The 22085-nt window shown below is 41.8% G+C and overlaps 1 protein-coding gene and 1 long non-coding RNA gene across 3 annotated transcripts in view; both read left to right on the forward strand.

Moving 5' to 3' along the window:
* The first annotated feature begins 1048 nt into the window (after nt 1–1048).
* Nucleotides 1049–22085, forward strand: part of SNX9 (sorting nexin 9) — a 62976-nt gene continuing 41939 nt past the window's right edge. The window contains exons 1-4 of one of the 2 annotated variants that reach the window (XM_080587034.1): nt 1049–1238; nt 18211–18297; nt 20650–20724; nt 21706–21828. In XM_080587034.1, the coding sequence (XP_080443160.1) occupies nt 1227–1238; nt 18211–18297; nt 20650–20724; nt 21706–21828 (297 nt within the window). In that variant the 5' untranslated portion in view covers nt 1049–1226. The remainder of the gene's footprint in view (nt 1239–18210; nt 18298–20649; nt 20725–21705; nt 21829–22085) is intronic. The other variant, XM_080587035.1, reaches the window with a different exon arrangement.
* Nucleotides 1255–9110, forward strand: LOC308192953. The gene is made up of 2 exons (XR_013949248.1): nt 1255–7153; nt 8635–9110. It is a non-coding gene; the product is annotated as an uncharacterized lncRNA (long non-coding RNA).

Genomic DNA, 22085 nt, shown 5'->3' on the forward strand with positions numbered 1-22085 from the left:
CAATCTTTATTTCCATCTGTGGATAAATCCCTAGGAAGCAAACAGGCTGTTTGCTACTAGCTTTGATGCCCCTTCTCCCAGCCTTCTTCCATTGCTCAGCCAGATTTTGCTGGGCTGTTTCCCAGGTAGCAGAAGGATGGAGTGGGGACAATCTCCACTGAACTGGTACTGAGGTCTGCAAAAATCCTCATCAGGTCACCACACGACCAATTTCACAACGCGCGATGTTGAAAAGATTGTTAGCAAGAAAGAAGAAGGTCGGGGTCCCTAAGCATAAAGAGGAAGCAGAGCTTCAGAGGGGTTTGCTCCTGAAGGGATGCTGAAGTGGATGAAATACCAGGCTGGGAGGGACCACACGGCAAAACCAGCCCTCAATACCATACCTCAAATTAAAGGCAGTATTGTGAAAGGTCTTTTGTGGTCCACAGGCAAAGGTTTCACTTTAGATACTGCTGTCACAAGGAATACAAGGTTGGAACCATTGTACGCATTTAAATGAATTCTGAAAAAGTTAAGAACTGAAGAGATGAGTTCAAAATCTTCTCTAGTTAATCGGTTCAATGATTTGAAAAATAGTGGTGACCACTCTGGATTCTTCTGAATTCCTCCTCCTCACTCTCCATGAATCTCTTGATGCTATTTTCCATTGCCAATAGCTGCTGTGCACCAAGGCCCGGCCGCACCGGGGGTCTTGGGCGAAGCACCTCTCGGCGACAGCTGCGCGGGGACAAACGCTGTCCTCGCTGTTGCTTCGAAATTTTTATTCGGAAGCCACCGAGGGACAACGACCCCGCACAGACAACCGAAGAGCGCTGCGAGGAGTTTCCAGTGGCCTCTGACGGCAGGAGCGGGGCTGCCCATAACTCCGCCACCGCAGCACCGGGAATTCGAGGCCAAACCCCACCGAAACGGCAAAACCCTGACTGCCCTGTGCCGGGGGGCGGCATCCCGGGAGCCCTCCCACCGCCGGGGCGGCTCCCGCCGGGGGGCTGTGCGGAGGCAGGGGGCACGGCCCCCGCCTGCCCAGCGCCGGGGCCGGCTGCTGAGCCGCCCAGCGGCCCCCAGGCGGCGGCGGCTGCTGCTGGGGGACGCCGAGGAGGAGCCGCCTGCGCGGCCCAGCGGCGGGCGGGCCGGACACGCCGAGCGAGGCGAGGCGAAGCGAGGCGAGCAGCCGCGGGCCGCGGCGGGGACGGGAGAGCGGCGGCCGAGCCCGCAGCGGCAGCGCCATGGCCACCAAGGTGAGCGGGACCCGGGGGTGGGGGGGGACGGGACCCGGCGGGAGAAGGGGGCTGCTCCCCGCACCGGGCACCGGCCGTCCCGCCTGCCTGCCCCCGCTCGGGCTCGCCGGAGGGCCGTGGGGCGGCGGGAGAAGGGCGAGGGGAGCCCCCGGGGCTCGGCCCCGCCGTGAGGGGCGGCGGGCGGGGGGGTCCTGGCCACGGCCGGGGCGGCCCTGCCCGGGCGGCGGCTGCTGGCGGGGGAGAGGCCTCGGGTAGGCCGCGGAGCGGCGGCAGCCGGGGGGGCTCCGCCGCCGGGCTGGGTGAGGCGGGGGGGGACGGGGAAGCGAAATTACGCCGCTGGGTTCCTCGGCGGTGCCGGCTGTTGGGGCAGCAAGTCGGAATTAGCCCGGCCTGTCCGAAAGCGGTGGCTTTCTAAATCAGTAGTGCTTGTTCACTGTGCTGGCTGGTGAAGGGGCTGCGCTGTTTTGTCTCTGCCCGTGTAGGTGAGAAAGTGGCGCCTCCAAGTTGTCTAAATATTGTGGAAGGCTTCCTGGGTTTGAAGCAATACTTGCAGATTCATCTGAGTCCGCAACCTTGGCCAGCCGTTCACAAACTTCGTTTTGCTGAGGCAGTTCCCATACAGCGCACTGTTTATACTGTTTTTCAGTGTCAGAAGTCCTGCATCTCGAATGGGTTAAAATGTAACATCTAAGTAGCAGTCCCTAACCATCTAAGTAGATGGCTGGGCGTGTTTTGATAAACTTTCAGATGTGCAGAAGAAGGTGGTCTAGGCTTCAAAATCACGTAGTTAATTTAAAAAGTATCAATATGGTGAAATTCTTGTTCTATACAGGCTCTAGGATATTGTTAATGTATTTGTTTAGGATATTGTTAGTGTTTTATTATTGGTAATTTCCACTGATTTGTGGGATGTGAGTATGAATAACATGTAAACACACTTAACCTACCTACAGTAGGTAGCAATAAAAACAAAACTCCCAGGTATATATGTAATACATAGCACGCTAGGCAGACACTATACTAAAATGGTTTAAAGTTTTTTCACCTGGCTTTGAGGTACAGCATCCTCACGGGATCATGTGAAGCCATTTTGTCCTTATATCTGAAAGCTTTCACTTCTCTTTTCACGAAATAAATTTTTGTGGTCATCATGGCCTTGAAATAAAAGGTGCGTCATTTCTTACTTACGAACCAGGACTGTATTGAAACCAGGCGGTGCAAGGCTTTTTCGTTCTGCGTTTTGCAAGTTACAGCATTTTACTTGAGCTTTCGTGTTAAAATTGGGAAGTGATAGTCAAGACTTGATATTTTTTTTGTTATGTTGATACGCTGGTGACTGAGAGCATTACTGAAGAGAAGCTTACTTTATTTTTTGTAGGCTTCACCCATGACTTAGATCCCTCTCAGCTGCTGTGGGTTTTAATTTGCTAAATTTATTGGAATGTCAGCTATAATAAAGGATACATTTTTGCAGCAGTGTAAGGGGGTGACTGGCTCAATGAATAGTCTTTAGAAACTCTGCCAAATAACAAGTTACAATTTCACTTGGAAATTAAGTTTTGCTTTTTAAATTGTAAACAAACTTGCCACCTTCTACTTGCTCTCCTTTCAAAATATCTTTGGAATTTAAAAGAAAAAGCTTATTGGAGTCGCACGAGAGAATGTTAACAAAATTATACTGTAACTAGTCACCTGGACTCTGAATTTCTGAAACTTTTAACAGCATGAAAACCTATGTAGCTGGTAGGGATGACCGATAATCAGGCTGCACAGGCTACTAGTGCTTCCTGAATTAATTCCTGTTTAAACTAGAATATACTTTCCAAGAAGGAGGGGGAGAATTCAGTCTTAATTTGAACACTTTCAGTGATGGAAAGTCCAGCCTTTTTTTTTTTTTTTTTTTTAAACCATCAACTCTCTTGCTGTTGACACTTCTTGTTTTGAATCTAAACCTGCCTAGCTTCTGTTTCCAGTTTTATCCTTTTGTCTGCTAGGTTTACAAAGTCTCATATCAAAGTGTTGGGGTTTCTGGGGTTGGGCAAGGAGAAACTGGGGTTTCTTCCATAAATTGTTTGTAAACTCTGGCTAGTTTTCTTGCCTTTCTCCTTGGTAAACCATGTCAATTGAGTTCCTAGAGCACTCCAGTCTGATGCACTCTAGGAACTGAAGCACTGATATGATTTAGTCTCCTCATCTCCCGGCTCTTCCCTGTACCATAGAAGTGCATGAGATTTCTTACTGAAGCAGCAAAAGCTTTCTGGGGAAAGAACTACTATTTTCATGCAAAAAAAAGCCCTTTACCAATGCTCTCCTGGCATACTTGTTAACTGGCAGCTTTGCAGAGAGCCACTTGTTGAAGTTGGGCAAGGAAGGGTCATAGGCCCCACATCCTCTGAAGGCCGTGGAGGTTGTTGCTGCTGTGAGCAGACCCAGCAGTCACCACAGCTCCTTCTCCTTCCCTGCACTAATCCCATGCTCTCTGTACAGGAGGTGACTCCAACAGGGTGACTTGTCAGGCCTGTCTTTGAGCTATTATAAGTTGTTAAAACAGCAAAAGATTACCTGAAGGAGAGCAGCGAGACAGTTTCATCCAGTTCCAGCAAGTAAAGTAGCTAAAAGTTTGCTCAGAGCTGATGCAAAAGGTTTGGTGTGTGTGGAGCAGGGGAGATGTGCATGGCGAAGGCTGGAAGTATAGCAGGAAAGTAGGAAACAGAGGATCTGAGGCTTCTCGTGGCAGTTCTTAGGTCAGCTAGAGCCTTACTGTAACTTGGCAGCGGCCTTTCTGATTCCCTGAAGTCTTTCACAAGGTCACATGCTCTAAAAGCTGAAGCAAGTTTAAAAAAAAAAAAGATTGTTTAGGAGATCCTAACTTCCAAAGTTTTACAGGACTTTAACTGAACATGACTTAAGAGGTAGGCCATTTCATGTCCATGTTTAAGAACTGATGCATCAAGTTGCATATGTTGTTTTGGATGCTTCATCAGAGATGGAGCTGAGCTTACAAATCCCTGATTTTTAGCTGTGCACTAAAAAGTTTCTGAGCTTAAAAGTATGTAATGGAGTCAAAAAATTTTTCAAAACTCAGTCACAAAGAAAATGCAATATCATAAATGTGTTTCTCTGGTATTTGCTTGGAGAAGTCACATTATGAATGCTTCTGTTTTCCATCTTGCCTTCCCTGGCCTTTCCTCTTTCTCTTTCCCCTGCAGAGTTTGCAAAGTCCCAACTTTTACTCATGTCCTTTCTTTTGTTTTTGAGATTCATTGCATAGGGAAAGCTAGAAATCTCAGGAAGCATTATGCTGACTTTGAAATAACGTGCTCCCTACCTTGGTCTATTTTTAGAGGCATTTGTTTAAAAGCGCAGGCAAGTCCATTTCTTGATAAGGCCGAAGTTTTGCCCTTTGTGAGGCTGGAGTTTCAGGAGTGCAGTTATCAAGGGACGGAGGCACAATTGTCAAGGGAAGCTGGTAGGTGAGTGCACATTGGTGGTCAAAGACAGTTCTTCTGGAACCTGTGTTGCCAATTAATGTGCAGTGAGGGGTTTAATGTAAAAGCTGGAGATGAAATTAGGAGCTGATAACCTCTAATTTATAGGAGTTGTGCTATTGAAGCAGGTGACGTTACTTTCATAAGACAGGTATTTCACAAGGTGAAATACACCTGTATTGCACCATGATGCGCTTGGCTGTTCAGTGGTCTGTCTACTTCAGGAACTCAGTTTTGTCTGGTTCTGGTTATAGGACTGGGCCCTTTTTCCTGTGAAGAAGTCTCTTGAGGTGAAAGCTATTAAGCGGGATATTCTGTTCTTAAAAGCAGATATAGCTTAGCAATTTTTTAATACATAAATATTTTGTTGTTTAAGGCTTTTTGTCCATCTAATGACCTTGGAATAGCTTTTGTGAATGTCATTAACCAGGTATAATTGAATTTAGCATGGTTCTTCTAATCGTGTTGAGGGAAGCTCACTTTATGTATGAGGATTTCAGATAGAAAAAAAAATCAATATTTTAGACTTCAATAATAGGAAGGGTTATCTTTAATTTTTCCATTCCTGTACTGATGTAAGGCTCACCAAAAGAAGCCTCTCGTTTTCATTTGTACCGTTGTGAAGCTGTCTGTGTGTTTACGTTATGAATCAGGCAGAAACAATTCTTTGTTCTGATTTGCAGCTGGGAAGTGAAATATCCCTCTGCGCCAAGTGCTCCAAAATACCCAAACTTTGCACTGTGCAAGTCTGCCTTCTGTGTTGTCATAACTTTGACAGTAGTAAGTCTCTCCTAGGAAACTGTATTTTGGGAAAATATTCAGTTAATCAATCTTAATATTATCTGCGAGTTGGAAAGAACTTAAACTGTGCAGATCACTTCGTAGTCTAGCCAGCATGTTCCACTGTTCGAATTCAGCAAAATAAGACTTAACCATGATTTCGTTCTTTGCATTTACAAGTGTGGGCTGTGATGGAACAAAACTGATTAGGTTAAGTAGTCATTTTAGTTTAATGGTCTTACTCACATTAGAAGTTGTGGGTTTTGTTGTTTTTTTCTTTTTTTTTTTTTTTTTTTGCTAAGCTATAATTAAATAGGTGTAAAAATATTTCTTTGTATTTTTTAAGGGGCAACGAGAGTAGGAGAGTGGGTGAAAATGCGTGGTAATGCAAATTTACTTTAAATACCTGACCTGTTGATACAGTGAGGTGTTAGGATGAGTTCAACCACACAAGAACTTAACACTGACACATCTTATTAAGATGCAGGTTTTCTGTTCTTTTGCCTTTGAACTTCTGATCTTTTAAAAGTTCAGTGATAAGTGGCTTACTTTATGTCCCAGCAATTATTAGTGCAAGGCTTCTTGTTTGACAGCCGGCTGTTGGGCTAGGAAGCTGGCGAGTTGATGGGGTTCTGTATGATGTTATGCTTGGGTAATGATTCCTCTGACTCAATTTTTCAAAGTTATTTTAAACACCTGGGCATTGAGTCATAAGAGGCTCATTACCAGAGGTCGTCACTTAAAAATATGATTACAGTAGTGAAGGAGAAGGAAATCTGGTATCAGATGCTATCATGTTTCATGGTTCATCTGGTTTATTTGCTCAGTGATTCAGATTTTCACGCTGGTAGAATTTTTCCATGTATCAGTAAAGTTTGAGCAATAAGTCTTTACAGTTAGCTGTGGCTTGGTAATAAACGTTATTTTACTCCATTCCTTCAATGTTTTTCTTTGGGAGTTGTCATCTCTTTTAGAACCTTTGTTTTTAATGTCTTTGAAAATCTGCTTAAATTAGAACATCCGCACATTCTTCTGTCTATGAAAACTTCCTTATTTGATTAGGGTGTCTGGCAAATCTCAAAAATCAAAGTTTACAGAGAGACGAAGGGAACGTATATGAGAATTTAGCTGTTTTAAATATATCAGTTCCCTCCTATATTGTATTTGCCCTCATTTGCAACATTGCTGTTGGAAGCAGTCTTGGAAAAGATTACAAAAGCAGGTAGTAGAGATTGTAAAATAGTGGGAGTGATTTGTTTCAGTCAGCACTGCAGTAAGACAGATTAAATAATTCCAGATATCTAAATGTTATTAAAGTGAATAATTATTGCAGTGTTCTGCCTTTAAAGCTACAACTTTTCTACGTCAAAGCACGTTTTGCAATTAGAAGGTCATTCAACTTCACTTTCAATATTCTGAAAGGGGCAAAAATCAAAGCTTGTGCTTTTACCTTCTTTAGTTGTATTCCAGCTCTCTCAGCAATTTGTGATCAAAAAGGAGCTTCCCAAGTAACACCAAGTTCAAAAAGCAAGGCATTCTTGTAGTAATTCAACAAGCAAAGCTCAAGCGCTACTGAGGAGAAGGATCTCTGCATACTGCTTACTGGAAAATTGAACTGGAGCTCTGAGCCTTATTTTTTCCAAAACGGTAAGAGGAAAAGGGCACGAGACATAAATTTTCTTGTAGGGAGTTGCCTTCGTGCAGGCTGCTCCAGCTGTTCGGTGGCCGAGAGGGGACCTTCAGGACTTTGCATGGCGTGGAGGTCACACGAGCAGTCCTGGGCACTGCTAGTAAGAGGGTGTGTGCTCGTAGCAGGTCAAAGCAGTGACTCTGTGTGAGCAGATGTTTTGTTTTGCTAAGTTGGTTAGTGAAACTTTTATTTTCCTCCTGCATTTCAGAGCAGCTCTTCAGAAGGAGGCTAAGGGCAGAGCTTCCCCCGCCAATAAAAGCAGCTGCTTTACCAGAGGGTTTTCCAGTATGCAAAATGTGGCTGGAAGGAGGAGAGGGCCGCTGGGAGATGCTGGGCCCTGCAGCTTAAGGCAGGTCCCGGGGGAGTCTGAGCAAAACAGCTGCATGTGGGGACGGGCAGCAGTGCCTGACCTGGGGTTTCTGCAAGCGGGACTTGCCTGGGTGAAATCATTCAGTCCCCTCTCTTGTAAAATGTGGGACTCGTGTACAGCCCAGTGATGGGTGTTTTCTCGCAACTTAGCTCTGTGTTGCTGACTTCTGCTCTGACTTGCCATCTGCTCCTCCTTGGCAAAGGAACTGTTGTGCTTGTATTTTGTGTCTTCACGCGGTATCTCTGTTTATACACAGCAGGTTTTGGAGTTGCTCTCCTTTTCCCAGCATTTAGAGACTGCAGTTCTCAATGTTCAGAGCGAAAATAAGCTGTCCTCTTCGTTCTAGTTAAACTCAAGCAAAATGTTTGTTTTCTTGGCCGACACAATAAAAATGGCTAATTTTCAAGGGAACAAAAGCTATAAAAATTCTCTTAGGTGTCTGGTTCTCTCTTCTGTGTGAGTGTTTTTCCCGTTTGTCACGCAGGCAGTCAATGAGACTATCACATTTATTGTCTCTGCTGGTTCTGATTGAGCCCTGGCATTCCATGAAGAACCTGTACAATTGACCTTCCTGTAGCACCGAGGCCATGAATGATGAGGCAATTCATTTTGTCCTAGAGCTTGATCAGATCTGAGAATTAAGCTTAAATGTTTTATCTCCTCCACTGGATTAAACATCTTTTTTCTTTTTTTTTTTTTTTTGGGGGGGGGGGGTTGCTGCTGGCTAAGACTGAAGTAATTGAAAATCACGATACCATATGATATATTAGTACAGTTAGTGTTTGGCTAGTTACAACACAATTCTTTTAGCAGTACTGTCATTTCCTCCCGTAACAGCCCTGTATTTGTCTGCTGAAAATGGTTGCTTACGGAACACAAAATGAAGCATCTTTCTCACTGCAGATAACTAGACCGTCTTTTTGGAAGTTTGTATGCAGGAGCTGAATTGTAACTGCTATATCAGCAGCTCTGCCACCTTCTGTCAAGCTTCCAGGTTTCCTAGAAACTTGTAAGGAAGGAGCAGTTTAAACTTTCTTTTCTGACTCTTTTTTTCATTTCTTTTACCAGTAACCTGTATAGTGACAGACAAAGAGTTTCTGGGGTGTCCACTTTAAATCCATTCCTAGATAATGGAAGATGGAGATCTGTAAAAGAGAAACCTCAAAATGTATATGGCTTGCTGAAATGTGGCTCTTCCAGTTGTCATTAAAGTACTGTTTTTTGTGATGCTTCTGTCCAGACATTTTCTTTTATTATTTTTTTTAGCGTAGTGGGATAGGACAGTACTGCTAGCGTGCACGCTGCATGAAGTTGTAGGTGAGCAATGTCCGGTTTCAGTGCTGGCTGTTCTCCAGCTGGGCCTAGCGACTGAGCTTTGCGCACATGAGCTGCTGCGGAAGGTGACAGGTTCGTAACTCCTGGGCTTTTCTACAGTGTCAACGGAAAAGCCTAAAACAGCTGTAACCTGGGGGTATGTTAGAACCCAAAAAACCTGAACATTGCCCATTTATACAGTAAAGTGACTTCATGTGATAAAGTGATAATGTATTCACATTGGTAAGACAGTTTCCTTGCTTGTTTTCGTAATATAAAAATAAACCTAGGAATGGTTCGATTATCAGGCTTTCATGAACTTTTTTTTTTGCTTTTTTTTTTGTTTCTTGAAGGACTGAGAGATCACAAAACATTTAATGTCTTGATTAATGTTGGTTACTCGATTAACAGAGAATTTAGCAGAACTCCATGCTGAGGATCTGCTTTGCTGCATTTTAATTTTTTCTCTCGGATGTTTTCAGCTAGGATATTCCTGAGCACTTGTTTCCCAGTTAGTGTTATCAGTGTCTGGCCTTTTGGAGTTGTAAGGCTGCTCCATTCTGTAATTTACCTGCAGGTCGAGTTGTATTTGAAGTAGCATCGTTTTAGCATGCAGGTTGGGCGCTCTGCAAGTTCTTCATTCGCATCTAGGTTGGCCTCTGCAGCTGGCACATGGAGATGCACGACCAGTAATAGTGTGGTGAGTCTGCAAAGGCTTGACGTTCATTAGCCTGCCTTGGTGAAACTTCGCGTCTCTCTAATTATTGGGATAATTACAGTTCTGTAATCTCCTCTCACAGAGGAAGCACTCTTGTGTGACAACAGGCTGTCTTAATGAGTAGGTCAGGACATGACAGATTTTCTGGTGAATGCTGCAGGCATCTTCTCAAAACCTTTGCTTCTTCCTAGCTTTGTTCTTCAGGGATGGGTTTGCGAGGGTTTAAGGCCAACAATTGCACGGTCTCCGGCTAATACCAGAAGTCAACATGGCAGGCTCCTGAAATACACAGATAAACTTTGGGTCGGCAAACAGCTGCAAGGGGGTAGTTCGATTGCAGAGACACGGTAGTGATTGAATCTGGGCAGAGATTGTAATCGCCCTTGAGATAAATGTATCCTGCCTAACATCCGTAAAACAAAGCCATGCTGCGCTCACTGCAGTTGAGCGTGCTGGTGTAACTGGAATTAATCTTCTCAGGTTGGAAATTGTTTAGATGTGGACCTGTTACAGATCTGTATTCAGAAAGGAAAACACGAGGCAGTGTGGGCATGCAGAATAGTGCAGTAAATTGGTTTTGAAAAATGTCTTCTGACAGAGTTGGAGCTCCTCACCCATGGTTAAAGTATTGCAATACATTGTTAATTGATAACTGGTTTGTAACTAATGCTTTGAACAAGAAGAAAAAAAAAACAGTTTGTTCTTAACCCAGTAGAAAGCTCAGATGTGATGAGCAGGAGTACCTAAGTCAGTATTTGGAAACATCTCTAAATCGCATGGGTACGATGCGTGTATTTCTGCAGCTGCATTTCCCTTGCTTCTGTACTGCCCAGGTGCGTGCAGATCCTGTTTTCTGGTTCCCCAGTGCTCCATCAGTACGTCTGTATGGGCACTGCAAAAGGTATCTGAGCACCTCTTTTATAGGAATTTCATGGTTAAAACTTCAAAGTGCACGATGGCTCTTTTGCAAGTATCACATCTGAATGCTGCTTTTTAAAACTACCGACCTGCTTATGGGTGATCTGCAAGCTTCAAAATCCTTAAGCTTGGTCATGAGCGCGCAAATAAAACCTGCTGTGTTTTCCATTGTTCCTGCTCGTGGCAGTGGTTATCCACCCACCTGTATTGCTAACTGCAGGGAAAGGAACTATAATTCCCTTTAACAGATCTTAAAATCTTAAAGTATTACGTTCCAACACTTGTAAGAGATCTTTAGCATAGGCTGATAAATCTGAGTCCTTATCGTGCCTTGTAATGTTTAGCCCCAGATGGTTGAGCTGAGCAGTGGGGTCCCCGAGGTGTAGGAATTCACCTGAAGGCAAGCTCTCAGTGTGAGCGCTGCCTGTCGTGCTGGCCAGCAGTCTGGTTGTGTTGGCGCCGGGCGTGCCGATGTTTGCTTATGGGGAAGCAGCTATAAAGAAGTCCAGGGTCTGTAAATCAAGAATGAGGTACGTAACCAGAAGCAAGCAGGACTCATTTAACTGAATGCCTGTCGTCTTCTCTCTCTGAGAGCTGCTGGCAGTAGCTGAAGGGGCTCCTCGGGTCCCTTGCCCTCCTGGCCTTCCAAGCTCAGCCATGGTATCCCTGTATTTTGGCTCTGCCAAAGCTGCCTGTACTTCAGCTTGGTCCTTTCACAGAACTAGTACTCGCTGCAAGGAGTTAAGTGGTCTCCCTGCCCTATTTTTCTCATTGGGAAATGCCCTTAGATGTAAATAACCAGCTTTCCTCAGAAAGAACCTGTGCCAAGAGCCACGAGGAGCTTCCAGGGGTTATCAGCTGTGGGTGTGCCTGGGGAGGTTCTTTCAGCAAGTAAAAAGCCCTCTTCAGGAGCTCGCTCTTCCTCAGCTCTGAAGAGCCAGTCTGCCCTCACACAACAAAAGCACGAGTTGCTGAAGAAGGTTAATAAGCCGTTGCCCTTCTCACTAAAGAAAATGTTTTTCAAGTCTCTTTAGCACTTGAAAACTTGCTTAGTCATTTGTTTCTCACAGAAGAATGTGTAGAAGTAACTTTAAGGTATGCATATTACACTTTTATTCTAATTTTAAAGAGTTGTTGGTTTAAGCCACACACGTTTTGGTGGGAATCGAGTATGTCAGTACCGTCCCTTACCTCATAAACACTTCAGACTTTGCACCTTGTACCTTTTGGAACCTTTTAATGCTCTGTTAACCTTTCCCTTGGATTACAAGGTAGGTCTTTTAATCCAGTGCCATTATTTAATTACGTATCTGCCTAAAGTCTTGGAGGCACGTGCAGCTTCTGAGGGAGAAGCGAAGTTCCCTGCCCTCTCCTCTTGTCTGCAAGCATGTTTTATTAGCAGGATGAAATGATGCAAGTCCTCGTTTCTTTGCTTTTTATCTGTGTTTAATTTGCTCCTAATGTGATTATAGTCAGCGTTGTTACCTCCAAATGACTAGCTGCAGGCTACTGGACTATTTTAGAGTTGAAAAATTGCTCAGAAGAAAGCGAGCCAGCAGGCCAAGAGAACACTTTTCAGTCTGGATTTGCAGAGTAATGGGGGGATCCTGCAGCTGCTGGGGGGACTTAGGGTAATGATAGCAGAAGGCTGTGATCTCTGCTGGTCCAGAAGAGGAGCTCTTCACTAAACGATGTTTCACTTTTTGGGTGAGTTTGTTTTAATTCTGGTGTTGTTGAAAGCAAAAAAACCAACTGTGTTAGTAAAGAAATGTAGCACTCAAGGGAGCTTTTTATTAAACAAGTGAATATTAGCTTTCAGTTGCTCTTTAATAAAATTGTAGTATGAAACAAATTTGAAGGGGTAGTTCAGTTTCTTCAGCCTGGCGGGTTTGTCTGGGTAGGTGTTGAGCACACCTACAAGAACAGCGATGCCTAGCATTACACAAGCAATACACATTTTCTCAGTCTGCTCTGTATTAGTTTACACATTAAAATGATCCTAATCTTTTAATTTCTTTACTGTAGCCAAGACAGAAAGTAGCTACCTTTCCAGGCTGAAAGGCATAAGCGCTTTCAGAGCCATGTGACGTTTCTTCTTAGGCTATCCAAGTATGCACTTAATCCAGCAGTCTGATACAATTGTGATGGATGGACTAACATGAGGAGGCAATTTTGTTAAATCATGTCCCCAGATGCTGCAGTTGCTGCAATAAAAAACTGTTCAGTCATGGAGTACTTTGGTGGCTTTTGGGTGAGCCTGGGTTTTAGAAAAAAAAGGGGGGAGAAGGTTAAGTATAGCTAAGTGATAGCCACTGATGGAAGTACACTGAGGTGGGAAAAAAGGGATGTCTCCTACTTTAATGTTCCTAAAGCATTTTTCTTGTTCCTCAGCTCTTCGGACACTGGTTGTTTTAACTCTTCACCTTCTCACAGTTCCCTTAGTAATAGCAACTGTGTGACTTAGCAAGCATCTTGACTTGCCTGAGAGCTCTTTTCGAAGATGAGGGAGCATAGGAAAGAGAAGGGAGCCAGTTTATTGGATCTTCTGCACTTCAAATCTGCTCACTGTCGTGGCTATTTAAAATTATTAAGGAGTTTAGTTGAGAAGAAGAAGTTAAGAAGAAGAGTCCTAGCTCAAAAAAAGTCAGTGCTTTTTTTTTTTTTTTTTTGGAAGACATTTTGCTGGGCTTCCCAATTCATGATTTCTGCTTCTCTAGTGGGTTGCAGATTTCTTCAAAAAGATTTATCTGCCCCAGTTACCTTCTGGAAAAATGATACAGAATTTGATCTTTCTATCAATCTGGGAATCACTGCTACCAGCAGCATAGAAAGTAGGACACTATGCTGGAGAGCAAGCATGAACCTGCAGTCTACTGCTCTCATTTCTACTGTGATGTGATGCTGCAGTTGCCTTTAAGACAAGTGACACCAAGCAGACTAAACTTGTGAATCCCTGTCCCTGGAGAAGTGCAATACCGAATGGCTGAAGCTCCGAATCATGTGCTATCTGCTAAAAGGAAGGCATGCATTTATTAGAGGAATTTCATGCTTTGAACCTTTTATGGACATTTTCTTTGCACTGTGTGCTGCTGCCAGCTATCCTAGAGAAGCTGTCATCTTGTGGTGTAAGTTCCTTAAACACTAACACGTGGCCGAAAACCATGACTCTGGCATAACACAAGATCTTTCTAATAGAATGAAATCCTGTCCATGGGGAAAGTGTTTTCAAAGATAAGTTCAAATTTTGGGTGGGTATCACTGACATGCTCCGGTTTTGATGCTGTTCTCGAATTTGTGCAGCTGGTGGGCTGTGCCTGTGCACATCAGGATTGTCAGACCTGGGTCTCTTCTGCCTGAGCTTGTCGTCTTACTGCTGATGCGCCTTAGAAAAGACGTAAAGGTTCCTTTTATGAGAAATAGGAGCAACTGTTCCCTCTCCTCCTCCAGGGTGCTGGGACAAGCAGAGAGGATCTGGTCCGCCAGGTTGCCTGTGGAAAGCTCAAACTCACATATCGTAGTGATAATGCAGTCCTTCATTAGAATTTCATTTTAATGACTCTTGCAGCCAAATTCGTACTTAATGTATGCTAAGCATCTCGACGTGCTGCCAGTTGCAGTTCCACAGCCTTATGTCTGTTTGCAGAAATCAGTTGGCAAGTGGTCATGGTTATTTTTTTCCTCTTGGAAAGAAAGGGGGTGGGAGGAGCAGAAGATGTGCAGGTCTGACAGATGTAAATAATGGATAAAAGCTAACTGCTCCAAACTTGTGGAGGAACAGCGCTTTGACTAGTCCAGGTACTGCTTTTCAATATGAAGAATCTTTGTATTTTAGACACTGTTTAGTGCTAATAATGCTTAGACACTGTTACTGTTATTTTAAAAAGATGGCAATGATGATACTTAGTGTGAAGTCTAACTTCTGTAAATTCTAAGTCAGTAGATCTGTAACAGCAGCCCAGATGTGTAACTCAACAGCACATGGAACCAGTTCCCGAGGATGCTGGTGTACCACTGAGAAGCATTAGTTTCCATTTCTGAATGAGCTTTTCAGCAGTGTGGCATTTTCCTTCAATAAGGAGATCTCCTGTCTTTAATTTGCAGAGAAAACTGCCGTCTTCCTCTCCTTCCAGACAAACTATAATGTATGCTAAGCATCAGGTGTTTGTTTTTCTTCTTGTTAGGTGGTGAGCAGCTGGTACTTGTTTTGTGGTTTTGCAATGTTCTGTAACTGAAGCAATGACCTTTATTCCGAGAACTGAATGTTTGAATCTCTGAAGTTCCTGTCGTTCTTGGATTTTTAGATCCTTTTACATGTGATCAGATGTAAATATGAAGTAAAACAGTTACTGTAACACTTTTTTAAACTATGTTTTGAAGAAGTTATGTTTGTACGTTCGTGGTCATTTTGTATTATTTGGAATTGTCTTCACTATTTCAGCAGTTCCCGTTTTATAGGTGTTCAAAATGTCTATAAACTTTGACCTCATATCCAATGTATATATTGCAGTACCCAGGCGCTAAAATCTTTTTCTGGTTGAGTGCTTTCTTCTCTCCATATACGTATGCTATTTTGCAATGATCTAACTCTAAGCTACGAGTACCACTTGGATGCAATATCTGCGGCTAGTAAGTAGGAAATGGTTTATTGCCAAACCACACCATTTTCCTTTGTCGTGTTTTGGAACTGATTGTCAAAAAATCAGATAGGTGTGGGGCTGTTGCCTCAGTGCAAGGAAATGCCAGAGGAAGGGCTTTTTTGTTAACAATGCACTTATTAGATGGAGCGAGTCACCTATAAACTCAACCAATTATAATTTATAATTTTATAATAATAATCCATGTTTGTATTACTATGAGTCCCTTTTTCAATTTGTCAAAATGCAGTAAGGCAAAAATTGAGTTTGCATTTTCTTCCCTTTTCCTATTTCTCTGTTAACAACTTCTGAAATAGGAATCTGGAGCAGGTGAATGGATAGATTTGGCACGAGGGCTTTATTAAATTCTGTGCATTTCTCTTGGTCTTTCCTTCCATACGTGCTGAATACTTCCAGATTTCTCTGCATAATTTAATCTCCTTGGAAAACAAAGTATTTGCACATGATATTTAAGTTATTAGACACAAATATTTTAGCTTTCCAGTCTGATCATTACTGTAGGGTGTTGAGACACTTCTGAAGACTAAAAATTTGGTCATGTCCTGGTGAACTCCTATTTCCCATGAACAAAAGCCTCAACTTGATATCATCTTGTACTGCTTGAGGGATGTGAAGAAGGCTGCTTGCCCCACAGGCCAGATGCCCAAGCTGTGTTCAGGTGACTTGTGTAACGGGATATATATGGGTAACCTGCTGTAAAAATGACATGTTCAACACCTTTACGTCTTAATGCTGAGGGGAGAGGGCTGGTGAATGGTGCTTCTTACGTAAATTGTTCCTGCAGTTCAAAATGTATGTTTCTTATCTTCAATTTTATTGCTTTGAGGAGAGTAAGAAGGGTTGTTCTTCCATCTGCAGGGAGGCCTGATTTTCTGCTGGGAGGAAAGCAGTCGGTGGTGTTATTGAAAACAGTTTTCTCTTGGTCATCTTGGTTTTGCATGGCGTAATCCGAAAGTGCTGAAAGCCTCCTTTCTAAAGGAAGAAAAATAATAATAGGAAGCATTAAATGTGCTTAGGACACATGATTTTCTTAAACGTTGTGCTTCTCTAGTAGAAAAGACCAAGTGCTTGACTTGTGCACGTCGCTCCTGATTAGCTTTGTCAGCTGAGCTACAGGATGTGCTTTTTTCCTCTTTGTTTTTATTTACATTGAAGTGAAGTATCTTGACCAGACAAATATTTCTACATGATACTTATGAAATTAAGATGTGAGGAACGGAAGCTGTGTTTTTTCTGGGTTTATGTCAGAAGGGATGCCTGGAAGGGGTTCGTAACAACTTTCAGTTTTGAGGCTTGATGAATATTTTTCTTCTGGTATCTTTTCCTTTTTTTTTTCTTTTATTTCCTATTATATAGTTTGCTTTTAAGAGGAAATAATGATTTTACTGTGATATTTATGGCAAAAACGATTTGTTTCCCGTTTTTCTTCCCCTGACCTCCAAGTGCAAGAAGGCCCTCATTGCTGTGGGCAGTGTCTGACGTTGTTAGTAACGCTGTCATAAAATTGGTTTTTGTTTTTGGCTTATTTCCTGCTGATAAAATATATATAATAATCCCTTTCTGCTGCTCATAATCTTATATGAGCTGGTGGGGAGGAGGTTTCTTTTCCTTGCTGTCCATTCTGTGGATTTGGGGCCTGCGAAACAATGATTGCACTACCAGTTTTAGAGGCCTTCGTATACACCCACAAATCTCTGCAACTTTGTTTTTAGAAATGACTTCTCTCCTAAACTTCAAGCTGCTAAAGACTTTTTTTTTCTTGTTACTGGGTTTATAGCTTGTTGTTTTAGTTGCACAAGTAAATCTATTTGTTAGCACTGTCTGGTAACACGTGTACTTTTGCTGCTTGACTTTCTTGACCAGTCGTCTAGCTTTCTGTTTTGTTGCTCTGTGGTAAGCAGCATTGGCACCAATGGGATAAAATAAGTATTGATCACTTCTGGGACACCTGGCTAATGTGACAACTTGAGATATAAATTATAAGGTTTTTATTATTTATAAGTTCTGTTAGTGTGATGAGTTTTATTTCCAGGAAAGGTAAGCACAGATAAACTTTAAACCTGACAAAACAAGACAGCATGAAACCCTTTATCTAATAAATACGCAACTTTAATGGCAGAATCTTCCTTTAAGATTCTAGTGTGATTTTTGTCAGATTCCCTCTGCATCAATCTGAACAGTTTGTGAGGAAGTAGTCACTTTTAATTCCTGATAGCCTTCTCTACTTTAGATTGGAAGGTAATGTAATAGAAGACAATGAAATGATGATTGGGAATATAACCTTACACCATGCCACAACTCTTTGTATATAGCAGCTCTGGTCTTTTAAACATTAGACAACTTTGTCAGTGTTTCTAACAACATCTTTTTTAACGTGGTGCAATTGCAGAGTCAGTACACAGTGAAGACTTTTGTGTCTAAATACTTGAAAATTAAGTTGTTCTTTTTGTTTGTGTTTCTCCTCCCTGCCTGTGCCAGTATGTAACAGGCCCGCTCTGTTTGTGCATTTCATAGAATAGTTCCTCCTGATTACTGAGAATCTCAAAACATCACTGTATGTATTACTATTTGTGTGCAGCAGTGATTACTCACATGTGCAATCGCTTCTGATTTCATCTGTCCGAATTGCTTGCTCTGTGAAATAGTCCCCTTTACCCAAATTGGAGTTGGAATGTGTCTTGTAGAATAAAATATTAATTGGATTGTTTGCTAAAGTTAGAAGCCTTTCCTTCTTCCCCTTGGAAAAAGCTGTACAGACAATTTTGTACAGGGCAGAGAACAACAAGTTTAATATTGTGAATCTTCCAGGAAAAAAGTGGTCATCTGTAAGAGCTGTGCAGGAGATTTTCGTCTCGTAAAGTTTGCATTAGTGTTCAGTTTGGAGTCCTAATTTAGGAGATACTAGCTTCCACCATGCTGAGTTGCTCTTCGTACATCCAGCCCCTCCCCACCTAGTATTTCTGCTATTTAACAATGAGTCTTCTGTGCAGTCATCTAAATAACATGGAAGGCTCACTGGTGTGTTCTTTTCACTTATAGGCTCGTGTTATGTATGACTTTGCTGCTGAGCCTGGAAACAACGAGCTGACCGTCAGTGAAGGGGAGATCATCATAATTACCAACCCGGTAAGAAAAATGCCATGGAAACAGGGCTTCACTGCAATGTCCTGACCTAATTCAGCAGGTGAAGGAAGAGATGTGCTAGGTGACTCCGTGAATCTGTGACTACCTTCCACTGAAGAAGTAGTACACAAACTAAAACCAAAGAATTTTCTAATAGTGTTGTGGAAACAAATGCAATGAGCATGATTCTGGAGGTCAGGGGCCCTCTCAGCCTGTGCCTACACACTTTGGAATTTGTTGCTCAGCTTTTTTATTCTGCTAAATAGAGCAGAGTGCCAAGGCAGAAAGAGCTAATGATAGTGATACCCTTTACATCTGGGTGTTGTCTTTTTTTTTTTGTGCCTCATGTTCCACATTTTGTGTTTATGTAGTCTCTCACGTTTGCCACTTGAATTTAAATAATTCTGACATGCCAGCTCCCTTAAAGGTTTTGCATTTTTTAATTAATGACTTCAGTATTCCAAGTTTCTTTAAAGAACTTGTCACAAAATTTCTAAATATGTACATTCTTCCATAGTGAAAGCAATGTGCACAAGGTACAGGGAAGGAGTGGGGAAAATATTAAGGTAATACTACCAAGGAAAATTTCAATTATTCTTAAAGTATGTTTGAGCAGGGCTATTTGATTTATTAATGTCAGTGTGCTTTTATTCTCCTATATAATTCTTACAATTGAACAGAAGTGTTAGTTGAATCTTCTGTGCTTCTGAGTCTTTAGTGATGTGGCTCAATGAATAGGCTTTATTTTTGAAACAAACAAAATCCCCTCATCTGGATGCCAGATTTTGTTTATCTGGTTGCATAGGAAATGTACAGACGAAACAAATTTTTGAAAGAACATAAACGTGTATAATCCTGATACTTTTTAATTCCACTGACTTTAAATATTTGAAGCAGATATTTAATGGAATCAGCACCCTCTTGAATAGGATGCTGTACTGTAGCAGAGGTAACTTTTTAAATAATTCAGAAGTTTTATGTTGTTTCACAATAAATAGTTTACAGCTTTTAAATTTGCTCTTGCTGAAAAAGCTGTCTGTGTGAGAAGACAATAACCCAAAACCAAGTAAAAAATTATTTCATGCTGTCTATGACTAAACTGTGGCATAGATTGCCACAAAGGTTCTAGATCTTTTTTGATGTAATAAGTTTATAGAGAGCAATGGCATAAGTCATGGAATTCCATTGTTGGAACGCTAATAAGCGCAGTGGTACTAATGTGACTTCTGTCTGAAGATGTAATTACCCCTGTAGATTAACCAAACTAGTTGAATTTTTAATCTGAGATATCTACTTGTTTGTGTTCTTAAGTGTAGTCTTTTAGGTATATAAGAAAAAGCAGTTGAAAGTTTGTTATTTCAATAACTGGTTGGTCTTTACTATTTAAACTCATAAATACATAAGCAGACTGCTCTTTATTATGTGCAGGATTATAGAAAATTTCAAAGTAAAAGAAGAAAATTGTGCATAAACGAATATATCAGTTAAAAAGCAGATTAAGAACCTGAAATTCAGTAATTGCTGTCCAGCATATGTGGTTCCAGTTCTCAGGTCTGAATTAGCTTGACATGTAACTCTGTTCAAGAAACAGTTTGATTTTTTTTTTTATTTTTTTTTTTAAACAGAACTGGCTTATTCCAGATAATGCTGTCTTGGAATTGACTTTGCTTAACTGCAAAGTCCCGCAAAGGCTTTCCAGTGTATGTAGAATGTGTTTAAAAAAAAAAAAAAAGCCAATAGCAGGTTGCACCACTGAGGTCTGAACTGTGTTAGCTTTTTCCAAAGTGATAGTCTGAGACCTGCCTCTGTGGTATTAAATGTAAAGTAGGAGTGTCTCCAGATGCTGTGTAGCATGTGCCTCTGACCTTTGAGATTATCCTTACTGTTCTTGTGCTATAGCTGCCTCTCATCACACTCCTGCACCTTCCACACGTGAAGTCCAGACTATACAAATGTTACCAGTAGCTTAATTCCCTGAGTCTCCTTTATAATCTGTTGAATAAAATGAATGCTTTGGGAACAGCATTCTAATAGCTGTATTTTGATGATGGCTGTGCACAGAATTGGCTGTGCATAATGCATAAATGATTGAGTGCTCAAAATTAAGCTTTTTCCCCTCATTCATGTTAAAGTCCTCAATAGCCATGTGAAACAATCATGGCCTGTGTCCTGTTTAAATAAGTATCTGCTTATTCAGCAACTTTAAGCGAGCTTGTTCATGGTCATATAGTCAGACCTGTCTATTGAACCTTGCGTTCCACATTTAATAGCAAGCCAGTGCACCCTTCTGAGTTTAAAGCATGCTGTGGGATCCATCTAGCAAAAGTATTTCCATATTGTTTTTTTTTTTTTTAGGATGTCGGTGGAGGCTGGTTAGAAGGAAAAAACAGCCAAGGAGAGAGAGGACTTGTTCCAACAGATTATGTTGAGGTAAGCGACTGCATCGCTATGCACTAAGAAAGCAGAACTACTGAAGAAGCAACCCTTTGGTTTGCTGATCAAACTCTTAATGCTCAAATGTGAAACTTCCAGTGTTAAAGCTCAGAATGTATATTACTGAAGCAGCTGTAGCTGACTTTGGAGATCAGTGCAAACATGTCATCTAAAGCTACTGTGCTTCTTAGTGGTTTCCCAAGAAATGCAACAGGAGGTTAACCATAGTGAATATCAGTGATCTGCAGAACGTGACCTATTTTGAGTTTGTTTCTGGTTTTCTGTCTCGTGATCCAATGATTTTGTTTTGTCTGAAGATGCAGATGTAGAAGTGGAGCGAGTAATACAAGTTACACTGGTGTTGCTGTGGCTGACTTGCCACATGCTCATTAATCTCTAGAATGGAACTGCATTTCAGGGGCTCAGGATATGGGATCCCAAATCCAGGGACTGTTCAGATCATCATCTTCCTGAGAGCCTGTACTGTCTCTTCAGTATTGATGTACTCTTTGCTTAAGGACTGCTGTTAATGGGGTGGGGATGGAACAGGTCTCTGAAAGTAAAGCCTGGAATCTAATTCACTCTTGGAACACATGGTGTCTGCAGGTTGGCAGCTTACTGTATACAGTTTGTTAGCTTCTACGTAGCTTCTGGCTCTCCAAATTTGTTATCCCAAACTGATCATCTGAGTATTGAGTTCCCAATCTCCAAGCAGTAACGTTAGCTACCTTGTTAATCCCTTGTTAATTTATAGATAGGTGTCTACTGCCACAAATATGTTACGCTATAATGCAAACCAGTTCTACCTGTTGTGGAAATAAATCCTCTAGATTTACTTCAGTCAACTTCTTGTAAAAGGTACTATTGAATTTGAATTCAGGGTGTATGCTGCCATCATAACATCTAGTGTTAGAAGGTTATATGTAATAAGATCAATGGAAGCAAAAAAAAAATCTCTTGCAACTTTTTCCATTTCAGATTATAACCGACAGTACAAAAGATGGAATTAGTTGTGGTAACTCATTAGCTGACCAAGCCTTTTTTGATTCCCTCTCCTCAAATACAGCTCAGACCAACTCGGCTGCAAAAAGCAGTAATCAGGTATGTCTCCGGGTTTTTTGAGAAACAGTGGGCATGGCAGGTTCTGTTGACATAACTGCTTGCACTTCTCCATTGTGCTGTACCATATTTGTGAACCCTCATAAAAGTACTAATTTAAATAATTGTATTTTCCCTAGGGATCACTTCTGTTGAATGTTAATGGTGTGTATGTCTCTTCAGCTGCTGTCACTGCTGGAAAAAGGAGCATTCTACCACTTTCAAAAATAGAGCATTTTATTTTTTTTCCTGTCTGCAAC

This window comes from Anser brachyrhynchus, assembly GCF_964034855.1.
Source record: "Anser brachyrhynchus genome assembly, chromosome: 3".
Classification (NCBI taxonomy): domain Eukaryota; kingdom Metazoa; phylum Chordata; class Aves; order Anseriformes; family Anatidae; genus Anser; species Anser brachyrhynchus.